Here is a 10,734-nt window from a genome sequence, read left to right on the forward strand (position 1 = left end):
GTGAGGGGGGGCGCGGGGGGAGGCGTGGAGAGGGGTGTAGAGAATCTATGGGGACGCTCTGCTGGCAGCCGGCTGCGTGGGGAGGTTTGGCTGGGGGTTGTCTGGGGGCTGTGGGGGTGTTTGGGGGCTGCAGAAGGCCTGAGGGGCTGGGGGGGGATTGAGAGCTGCAGAGGATCTGGAGGGTCTGGGGGGGTCTGGGGGTTGCGGGGGTGTCTGGAGGCTGTGGTGGGGTCTGGGGACTGTGGAGGGTCTGGGGGCTGTGGGGGGTCTGGGGGCTGCAGGGGGGTCCGGATGCACTGGGGTGGGAGGGGGGTGATGCTAGCACCCAGGCCACCCCTCCTCCAGACTGCTGGATGTGATCCACACGGAGAACAAGCTCTACCTGGTCTTTGAGTTCCTGCACCAGGACCTGAAGAAGTTCATGGATGCATCGTCCCTGGGTGGCATCGCGCTGCCGCTCATCAAGGTGGGTCGGGGCGGGGGTGGCGGGGGGGCACGGGGCAGTGCTGACCTCCCCCCCCCCTCCCATCCCCGCAGAGCTACCTGTTCCAGCTGCTGCAAGGCCTGGCCTTCTGCCACGCACACCGCGTGCTGCACCGAGACCTCAAGCCTCAGAACCTGCTCATCAACGCCGACGGTGCCATCAAGCTGGCTGACTTTGGGCTGGCACGCGCCTTTGGGGTGCCTGTGCGCACCTACACGCACGAGGCGGGTGTGGGGATGGGGGGCTGCGGGCAGCGGGGGTGGCTCTGTGCTCAAAGTCTGCCCCCCCCACCCCGCAGGTGGTGACGTTGTGGTACCGAGCGCCTGAGATCCTGCTGGGCTGCAAGTACTATTCGACTGCCGTGGACATCTGGAGCCTGGGCTGCATTTTTGCCGAGATGGTGAGTGGGGGAGGGGGGTGGAGTAGCAGGGGAGGGGCTGCGTCCCCCTGGGACAGCAGCTGCTACTTCAGGGGACACCTGGGGTCACTGAGGGATGCCCTGGAGGCGCTGTGGGGTTGCCCTGAGGGCACCAAGGGGACACTGTGGTCGTACTCTGGGGACACTAAGGAGCTGCCCTGCTGAGACCTTTGGGATACGCTGGGGGTATCCTGGGAAAACCAAGGACGTGCCCTGGGGACACTGAGGGGACACTGTGGTCACGTTCTGAGGTCACCAAGGATGTGTCCTGGAGGACAGGGCACTGCGGTCATACTCTGGGGACACTAAAGATGTACCCTGAGAAACACCAAGGGGATGCTGTGCTGACACCCTGGGGACACAAAGGACCTGCCCCACTGACACCTATGTGATACCCTGGGGATACCACCAATACACGCCCTGGGGACACTGAGGGGACACCGTGGTCGCGTTCTGAGGTCACCAAGGGGCGCTGTGGTCACACACTGCAGACACTCAGGATGTGCCCCAGTTTGCCCCCATTCTGCCATCTCAGCCCTGACATCACTGCACGCGGGGCCGGCCGCGAGCACAGAGGCACAAAGGGGCTCTGTGGGTGCCGGGGGGGTGGGGGTGGGGGAGCATCATGTGAGCCCCCAGCCCAGACCCAGCATCACGGGGTGCTCACATGGGGCGGGGGCCGTTTGATGCCACCACGTGCAGGTGACGCGGCGCGCGCTCTTCCCCGGGGATTCGGAGATCGATCAGCTCTTCCGTATCTTCCGCACGCTGGGGACTCCGGATGAGGCCGCCTGGCCCGGCGTCACCGCCCTGCCCGACTACAAGCCCAGCTTCCCCAAGTGGGCCCGGCAGGATCTGGGCAAGGTGGTGCCGCCGCTGGATGAGGAGGGCCGCAAGCTGCTGGCGGTGAGCACAGGGCCGGGGGGGGACGGTGAGGGGAGACGCAATGAGGAGCCCCCCCTCCCCCTCACCGTCCCCAATTCTGCTTCTCTTCAGCAAATGCTGCACTACGATCCCAACAAACGCATCTCGGCCAAGGCAGCGCTGGGCCATCCCTTCTTCCGTGATGTCACCAGGGCTGTCCCCCACCTGCGCCTGTGAGCACTGGGCTGGGGGTGGGCACGTTGGCTGCGGACAGCGCGAGCGCAGAGTGGGGCACTGGGACCCCCAGCCCCCAGGACTGCTCAGGGCGGGGACCCCCCCTTTGCCTGGGCTCTCGGGCACTTACAGCTGAGGGTAAGGTGGGAGGGTGAGGGACAGAGCCTTCCCCCTCCCTTTGTCCCCCTCTCCTCCGTCCCAGGGGTGGCAGTGGGGGTCCACCTCTTCCCTCCCCCCCGCGGGCTTTTCCTCGCTGACTTTTGTAACTTTTTTGCCGTTTTGTAGTTGACATTTAAAGCCCTTTGTGCAGCTCCTGTTCAGCAGTGCCTGTGGGACGCGGGGGGGGTTGTGGGTGTCTGACCCCTATCAGCCCCTCCTCAGCTGGCTGGGAGCAGTCTGTCCTCTGTCACCTGCCTGCAGCTCCCCCAGCACCATCCTGTGCATCTGTAGGGCCGCTATGCCCGTAGGGCTTCCCCATGGCTGCCCCCAGGTCCTTGAAATACCAATAGGGCCCATATGTGCCCCATCTTTTCACAGCACCCATACATGCCACACGGTCGCCGTAGGGCCCGTTTGTGTCCCATAGTCCCCATATGGTCCATACGCGTCCCTGCGTCCCGCTGCCCCATCCACGCCCCCATAGGGTCCGCATGAGGCCCCGCTCCCTGTAGGCCCCGCCCCCTGGCGCTATGAAGCGCTGCTACTGGCCAGGCTTAGCCCCGCCCCCGCCGAAAACCGCAGCCCAAAAGTGAAGGAGAGCCCCTGGGGGTCAGAGGTCGCGGCTCCCGGCGGCCCCCGCAGCTCCACGGGCTGTCAGTCATGGGCAACCCGGCCCGTGAATGGCCGCGAGGCACCGCCCTGCGTTTCGTCATTCATCGCGCCGCCAGCCGCGGGTTGGCCCGGCTGGGCCTCCTCTGCCCTGTGATTGGTCACTGCTGCCGCAGGGGTCCGCCCCCTTCGGTCACCTTATTTGTTCCTGGTGACGCCCCCTACGCGGTGACGCATCCCGCTGGCCGGGCGCTCCGTCATTCACCTCTGGCCCCGCCTCCCCGCGGCATTCCTGCTGACCACTGGCTCACCGTTCCCTTACTCCTATTGGCGGTGCCGCGCTGCCCATCCGTCCAATCACCGTCTTCCATAGGCCGTCTCGCGCGGGGCGGGGGCGATGACGCATACTCCGCCACTCCCATTGGCTGAGCCGACAGGAAGAGGCGTGCCCGCCGCCCCGTCGCGCGTCGCCCATTGGCGGAGCCGCGCCTTAATCCCGCCCGCGAGAGGAGGGCTGGGCTGAGGCGCTGTTTGTGTGCTCGGGCCGCAGCGGGAGGCCGGGGCCGCAGGTACCGGGAGCGGGGCGGCTGCAGGCGGGGCCGAGCGCCGGGCCGGGTTCCGGGCCGCCTCCCGCGCATGCAGGCTTTGGAGCCCAGCCGGGCTCGCCCAGAGGGACCGGAACAGCCGGGTCCGGCCTGGGCCCGGGGTTGGGCCCGGCCTGGGGCGGGGACCGGGTCCGCCGTGCCGCGGTGCGCCGAGCGCCCGGGGGGAGCCGTGGGCTGCCGGAGTCCCACGGGCGGAGTTCGGGGCCGGGCGGGTACCGGGCCCGGTTCTGTTCCTTCGGTATCCACAGGGGCTCTCGTTACCGAGCCGAATTCCTCCGGTTTTCCCCCAGTTCGATCTCCCCGCGGCTCCGCCCGTTCCGAGGCTTCGGCGGGGAGCCGGGCGCACCGCCGCGGGGGGCGCAGGGCGGGGGGGGGGGGGAGAGCAAACGCCCGGTGTTGGCCGCCCCCGGGCCCCCCGCCCGAGCAGGCGGCACCCGGCGGTCCGGTGAGGGCCGAGAGAGAGCGCGACCGCCCCGCTGTGCCAAATGGAAACGGTGCTCAGTCCGGCAGAGCCGCCCGAGATGAAGAATGCACCGGGACCGGGCGGCGCGGGCTCTGTTATAAAGGGCCCCACGTTGTCCCACCGGAGGTCGCCGGTCCCGCAGCCGCCTCGGCGGTGGTGCGAGTGCGGTTGGGACATAGGAGAAGTCCGCCCGGTAACAGGAAAGCAGTTGGCCCTGGCGGCTGTTGCAATGCTGTGCTGCTGCTGGCGGCGCTGCTTCCAGGGGCTCTGCGTCCTCGTAGGGTCGGGGTGGGGTCCTGCGATGGGAGACTTTACCTCCCGATTCAGCCCCGTGTGACGTGGAGCCGTCGCTGCTGCAGCTGTGTGCTCTGTGCTGGGGGGGCTGCGCAGCATGGTGCCCCACGGTCAGCGCCTGCTGGTGTTTCATGGGCCTGTGTGTGCTCATGGAGCTCAGTGCTTCGCACCTTGAGTCACAGCGAGCGCTGCTGGCTGTGACACGAAGGTGTGGTGGGAGTAACTGTGTACAGTTCAGCTTGGTTGCCTCTGCAGGTGAGAGGATTTGGTGTAACAGGAGCAGCCGGTGGTCCTGGGGCTGGTGCTGTAGGGTGCGCGTGCTGCAGCACTGCATCCAGCCAGTGGAAGTGCAAAGGTGAAGTGGAACCCCCCCCCCCCTGGAGCTGGGCCTGAGGGGGCTGTGGGTTGTGGGGGCTGTGAGGCTCAAGGCCTGGGCTCAGCACTGCGTGGAGGTGCTTCGTTCGCAGCCGTGCGTGGGGGCGCAGGCACTGATGGCCTTCCCCTGCTGGCTGTGCTCCAGCGGCCGTTTGTGTCCTACAGCCGTATGGGAGGTGAGCCTTAAAAGAAAAATAAAGAATGAATGAGATTAGATTGAAAAGCACAAACCTTGCTTTCCCTGCTGTCCCGGTGTGGGAGCTGAAGGACTCGGGCTGCACGGTGACCCATCAGTGCGTGCTGTGGCTGAAGGAGCTGCTGATGCGGATGGGATGCGCTGTGCTGTCTGCTCTGAGTGCGTGCCGAGGGAAAACAGAAAGCAGAAAAAGAACCTCAGGCTGAGGAACTCGGAGGCTGAGCTGCGGAGTTGGTTCCCAGCTTCTCCTCTGGGCGGGGAGAGGTGAAGCAGCTGAGGAATCTGTGCTGTGGCACAAACAGGAGCGGCCTGGGACGCGAGGCTAAGCCTTGTCCTGGCAGAGGCGCTGCCTCCCCTGGGCGTCACTCGGGGTCAGCCTTTCCCACCCAGCTCCTGGGAGTCGCTCTGGAAGCAGAGCAGTCGGGTCCTCGTTGTGCACCCAAGGGTGCCCGCGCCCGTCACACCTGTACTGCATTTGGCCGGAGGGATTTAATGGTGCAGCACGCAGTGACCGACTGCTTTCCTCCCCTTCCAGGACTGCCTGGTGGAACCAACGCCAGCGCTCCCAGCGTCGGTGCCTTCCCGGCTCTCAGCAGGGCAGGAGCCCAGCAGCAGCCCGGCCATGACCAGCAGAGGAGCCGCCAGGCCGAACGGGCAATCCCAAGCCAGCAAAATCTGTCAGTTCAAACTGGTGCTGCTGGGCGAATCGGCGGTGGGGAAATCCAGCCTGGTGCTGCGCTTCGTCAAGGGGCAATTCCACGAGTACCAGGAGAGCACCATCGGGGGTGAGTCGCCGGGGGGCGCTGCCTGCAGGCTGCACCGGGGCTGGAGCTGCGCTCCTGCAGCTGCGCCTCCATTTGCGCCTCGCGCCGGCTTCCCTCTCCCTCACCTTCGATCCCCGGGGGCCGGGCGGTCGTGGGCTGGGCGCTGGGGGGCAGCGGGGTGATGCTCACGCCCTCCTCCCTCCCGGCAGCGGCGTTCCTCACACAGTCCGTCTGCCTGGACGACACAACGGTGAAGTTTGAGATCTGGGACACGGCGGGCCAGGAGCGATACCACAGCCTGGCCCCCATGTACTACCGGGGGGCGCAGGCCGCCATCGTGGTCTACGACATCACCAACCAGGTGAGGCTCTCGGCGCAGGCTCAGCCCGTGGGGGGGGGGTCCCTGGGGGGCGCCCGCCTCGTGGTGACCTCGCATCTCCCCCTCTCTGCTCCCAGGAAACATTTGCACGGGCGAAAACATGGGTGAAAGAGCTGCAGAGGCAAGCCAGCCCCAGCATCGTCATTGCGCTCGCGGGCAACAAAGCCGACCTGGCCAGCAAACGTATGGTGGAGTACGAAGTAAGTGGTGGCACCAGCGCCCTCCCTGCAGCCCCCCGTGGCTGCTGGAGCCTCACCTGGCTGCTCTCTTCCAGGAGGCGCAGGCTTACGCAGATGACAACAGCCTGTTGTTCATGGAGACGTCGGCCAAGACGGCGATGAATGTGAACGACCTCTTCCTGGCCATCGGTGAGGCTGCGGGGGGGGAGGTTGGGGGGTCCTGCAGGGTGGGGGGGGGGCGGTTTCCTCACAGCCCGCCCTGCTGCGCGATGCGGAGCCGATGCCTCCTGAGCGCGGCGTTGGGGCTCAGGGCAGCTCTTCCTCCTCCCTGGAGCGGCGCTGGGAGCCCGGCTGATGCTTCTCTCCCCCCCTGCAGCCAAGAAGCTGCCAAAGAGCGAGCCCCAGAGCACGAGCGGTGCAGCGGGGAGGAGCAGAGGCGTGGACCTTCACGAGCAAACCCAGCAGAACAAGAGCCAGTGCTGTAGCAACTGAAGGGCGGCTTTCGGCAGCGGCCCGCGAGCGAGGAAGAGCTGAAATATAACCTCCAAACCTCCGCCCCCCTCCACCACACCTCACCTCCCCTCCGTAACGGCGCACCGAGAAAAACCCACCCGAACCAGAACCCTCCCGAGAGCTCTAACTGCACTTTTTAATGCTTCAAAGCCACCACCAGACACCCGTGAGCACCATCCCGATGGCAGTGGAACTCCATCCGCCGGGGACTTAACTTCCAGAGGGGGGAAACAAAAAAAAAAAAAAAATATATAAAAAAAAAAAAAAAAAGAAAAAACAAACCAACAAACTCTTCTTCACTTTGTACGATAGGTGCAAATAGCGACCTGACCGCAGCTCCTCCCTCTGCCTTTCTCCCTCTCCCACCTCCCTCTTTGCTCTGCGGGCTCAGCCCTGCTCGCGTCTCCCCTCCTGGCGGCACGATGGCAGCGCATCCTCGGCTTGGTTTTGTGTGCGACCGACGAGAGGCACCGGAGACCTCTGGGAAAGCGCGGGGTCTGAGATGGATTTGGTTTCGTCACTGTTTTTTTTTTTTTTCCCCCCTTTTTTTTTTTCCTTTCTTTTTTTCCTCTTTTTTTTTTCCCTGTCCGGCAGGAAAAAGCTGCAGCGTCCTTCGCTTCCTTCCTTGGTGGCCTTTTTTTTTCTTTTTTTCCCCTTTGCTGAAGGTTCAGAAGTGCCTGGGAATCTTTTTGTTTTTGGGGGGGGGCGGAGGCGGAGCCAGCGGGCGACCCCAACAGCGGCCTCGGCCCCCCCGCCCCCCCGGGCGGAGCTGCGGCCCTGTGTCCCGCTGAGCCCCGCTCGCTTTGGCCCCGTTCCTCCTCCCGCCTTTGCTCGGCACTCGACGTGGGGAAGCGCCCGGCTCCGCCGCTCCTTGCTTCTCCTTCAGGTCCTGTTTGCTCCGGAGGTTGGGAGCTGAGGAGGGAGGTGAGGGGGTTCGTTCCCTTCTCCTCTTCCCGGATGGAACTCGAATCCTTTGGGCTGCCGCCAAGGCGCCGTGCCCCGCACCGCAGCCCCGAGGCCGTTGCCCTGCTCCGCGCCCGGCAGCCTGGGCTCCCAGGGAGCCCCTCGTGCGGGTCGTCCCCCCTTTATGGGGGGCGGGGGGGTCCCGCATGACGCCCCGCAGCGCGGGCTGAGCAGATCGGGACTGCGATGCGACCCCCGGCTCTGCTTTCCCCCCTCTGCGCGGCCCGAGATCGGCCCCCCCGGGAGCGAGGCGGGACGCTGCAGCTTTTCCGACCCTCCCCGTTTTCCCTCTGTCTCCGCTGTTCGGTTTGTTTTTTTTTTTTATTATTCCGTTTGGTTGTTTTTTGTTTTGCTTTGAGGAAGCTCCTCCATCGCATTTAAATAGCGAATCGTGGTAACAGAACTCAGCTGCTGATCTACCGATGTATTTAATGTAAGTAAAAAGAAGGAAAAAAAAACCGGAGAAAAAATGAAAAAAAAAACCTCAATAAATAAAGAGAAACAGCGCCGTGTAATGGGGGGGGAGGGGGCTGGGGGGGCTGGAGCCGTGCCCGTATCCGGCTGCGCCCCGATAACGCTTATCGCCACGGCGGGCGGCGGCGCGTCCCGCCCCAGGTTCACGCGTGCGGGATTTTGGCCCGCGGCCCCTTTAACGCTCGCCCCCAAGGCCGTGGGGGGGGGGTGGGGTGGGGGAGGGGGCGTGGCCCCAGCCGTCTGTCCCCGCCCCTTCGCCCCTCCGTTAAAGCCTTCGGCCCCGCGCAACGCCGCGGTTGCCACGCAGGTGCGCACCGGGAGGGAGCGGAAAATCCGCTACCGGGGGAGGGGAGGGAGGGTGTGGCGTCGTGGGCCCCCCCGCTCCGCTCTGAGCGTTGCCTCCCGCAGGTCCCGCCGCGATGCTGCTGCTCCGCGTTGTCCCTCGGCGCAGGTAGGACCCCACCCCCCGCCCGCAACACACTCAGAGTTACCCCCGGTGCCACCCCCCGAGGGGACCCCGGCCCCACTCCGCCCTCGGGCACCGCTCAGCGCCGCTCTCTCCGCAGAGTCCGTTTGCCCCTCCCGCCGCTCCCCCCGCACCGCGGCTCCTCCCGGACGGACATCGTCCCCGGCGGTCCGGGTCCGGGGGGGGGCGGCGGCGGGCGAGTGGTACCGGTGCTGGCGGCGCTGCTCGGCCTCGGCGCGGCGCTGAGCTATGGAGAACGGCGGCGGAGGGTGAGCGCGCAGCGGGTGGGGAGTGGACGGGGGGCACCGGGAAGGAGGTGGGTCCGGGTTATCCTCGCTGACGAGGCCGAGGCCCCCCCTCTTCCCCCCCCCAGGCCGCTCACGCCGCCGCCGCCGCCCCGTCGTACCCCCGGTACACGCGGGAGGAGGTGGGGCGGCACCGGAGCCCCGAGGAGCGCGTCTGGGTGACCCACGGCACCGACGTGTTCGACGTCACCGACTTCGTGGAGCTGCACCCGGGGGGACCCGACAAAATCCTGCTGGCGGCCGGTGGGGCTCTGGAGCCCTTCTGGGCACTGTATGCGGTGCACGGAGAACCGCACGTCCTGGAGCTGCTGCAGCAGTACAAGGTGGGCGAGCTCAGCCCCGACGAGGCACCGCTGGCCCCCGACTCCCAGGACCCCTTCGCCGGGGACCCCCCCCGGCACCCCGGGCTGCGGGTCAACAGCCAGAAGCCCTTCAACGCGGAGCCGCCGGCCGAGCTGCTGGCCGAGCGCTTCCTGACGCCCAACGAGCTTTTCTTCACCCGCAACCACCTCCCGGTACCGGTGGTGGAGCCCAGCTCCTACCGGCTGCGGGTGGACGGTCCCGGCGGCCGCACGCTGTCGCTGTCTCTGGACGAGCTGCGGAGCCGCTTCCCCAAACACGAAGTGACGGCGACCCTGCAGTGCGCCGGGAACCGCCGCGCCGAGATGAGCCGCGTGCGGCCCGTCAAAGGGCTGCCGTGGGACATCGGCGCCATCGGCACGGCGCGGTGGGGCGGAGCGAGGCTGCGGGACGTCCTGCTGCACGCCGGCTTCCCCGAGGAGCGCCAGGGCGAGTGGCACGTCTGCTTCGAAGGCTTGGACGCCGACCCTGGGGGGGCTCCGTACGGAGCGTCCATCCCCTACGGCCGCGCGCTCAGCCCCGCCGCTGACGTGCTGCTGGCTTACGAGATGAACGGCGCCGAGCTGCCCCGCGACCACGGCTTCCCGCTCCGCGTCGTGGTGCCCGGCGTGGTGGGCGCGCGCAGCGTCAAATGGCTGCGACGCGTGGCCGTGAGCCCGGCCGAGAGCCCCAGCCACTGGCAGCAGAACGACTACAAGGGCTTCTCCCCCTGCGTGGATTGGGACACGGTGGATTACCGCACGGCGCCCGCCATCCAGGAGCTGCCGGTGCAATCGGCCGTCACTCAGCCGCGGCCCGGAGCCGCGGTGCCGCCGGGGGAGCTGACGGTGAAGGGTTACGCGTGGAGCGGCGGGGGGCGCGAGGTGGTGCGCGTGGACGTGTCGCTGGACGGCGGGCGCACGTGGAAGGTGGCGCGGCTGGCGGGAGAGAAGGCCCCGCTGGGCAGGGCGTGGGCATGGGCGCTGTGGGAGCTGACGGTGCCGGTGGCGGCGGGGACGGAGCTGGAGATCGTCTGCAAAGCGGTGGACAGCAGCTACAACGTGCAGCCCGACAGCGTGGCGCCCATCTGGAACCTGCGCGGGGTTCTGAGCACCGCCTGGCACCGCGTCCGTGTGTCTGTGCAGGACTGACGGCCGCCCCCACGGCTCTGTCACCCCGCGGCAATGTCATCCCGCAGCATTGTCACCCCCACGGCTCTGTCGCCCCGTGGCCCGCCCTGGATGCGGCCGTGCCGCTGCTGGCACGAAGGTCGCTGCTTTACGGCCCCTGAAAGTGAGAGGTGTGAAAGCGGCTCCATAAAGATTGCGCAGCTTTTATGGACTCGATGCTTCCTGGGGCAGCGCCGGGGCAGCTCAGGCTGCGGTGGTGTCAGGGATCCCCGCGGCTGCGGGGCGCTCCTATGGGATTCCCCGTGGGACCCCGCGGGACCCCACATCGCCCTCCATCCCTACGGGACTCTCCGTGTCCCCACGTGACCCTGTGACCCCGCGGGACCCTCAGCCTCCCCCTGAGCCCCTCGTTGTCCCCACGTCGCCCCCCGCTCCCACAGGACCCCCCGCACCTCTCGGAGCCCCCCAGCGGGACCTTCCGTATCCCCCGGTCCCCTCATTCCCCCGCTTTGTCCCTCCAC

General features: G+C 67.0%; 3 protein-coding genes across 4 annotated transcripts in view; all 3 read left to right on the forward strand.

The window, feature by feature from the left end:
• Positions 1-2,309, forward strand: part of CDK2 (cyclin dependent kinase 2) — a 2,568-nt gene extending 259 nt beyond the window's left edge. The window contains exons 2-6 of the mRNA XM_042837465.1: positions 339-466; positions 538-708; positions 783-884; positions 1,605-1,808; positions 1,899-2,309. Coding sequence (XP_042693399.1) covers positions 339-466; positions 538-708; positions 783-884; positions 1,605-1,808; positions 1,899-2,003 — 710 coding nt within the window. The 3' untranslated portion in view covers positions 2,004-2,309. The remainder of the gene's footprint in view (positions 1-338; positions 467-537; positions 709-782; positions 885-1,604; positions 1,809-1,898) is intronic.
• Positions 2,310-3,269: 960 nt separating this feature from the next.
• RAB5B (RAB5B, member RAS oncogene family) lies at positions 3,270-7,223 on the forward strand. 2 transcript variants are annotated; one of them, XM_042837462.1, is made up of 7 exons: positions 3,270-3,337; positions 4,386-4,485; positions 5,237-5,486; positions 5,675-5,826; positions 5,922-6,044; positions 6,119-6,212; positions 6,400-7,223. In XM_042837462.1, the coding sequence occupies exons 3-7, from the start codon at positions 5,324-5,326 to the stop codon at positions 6,513-6,515; spliced, it is 648 nt and encodes a 215-aa protein (XP_042693396.1). In that variant the 5' UTR covers positions 3,270-3,337; positions 4,386-4,485; positions 5,237-5,323; the 3' UTR covers positions 6,516-7,223. The 2 variants fall into 2 exon arrangements, with proteins under 2 accessions (XP_042693396.1, XP_042693397.1); XM_042837463.1 differs by lacking the exon at positions 4,386-4,485 and having other exon boundaries at positions 3,294-3,337.
• A 698-nt stretch (positions 7,224-7,921) lies between these two features.
• SUOX (sulfite oxidase) lies at positions 7,922-10,420 on the forward strand. Its single transcript, XM_042837467.1, has 5 exons — positions 7,922-7,932; positions 8,045-8,280; positions 8,382-8,424; positions 8,540-8,708; positions 8,813-10,420. The coding sequence occupies exons 1-5, from the start codon at positions 7,922-7,924 to the stop codon at positions 10,232-10,234; spliced, it is 1,881 nt and encodes a 626-aa protein (XP_042693401.1). The 3' UTR covers positions 10,235-10,420.
• The last annotated feature ends 314 nt before the right edge of the window (positions 10,421-10,734 follow it).

The sequence above is a fragment of the Centrocercus urophasianus genome, unplaced genomic scaffold (assembly GCF_019232065.1).
Source record: "Centrocercus urophasianus isolate 14NV4802_14NV808 unplaced genomic scaffold, USGS_Curo_1.0 seq_701, whole genome shotgun sequence".
Lineage (NCBI taxonomy): Eukaryota > Metazoa > Chordata > Aves > Galliformes > Phasianidae > Centrocercus > Centrocercus urophasianus.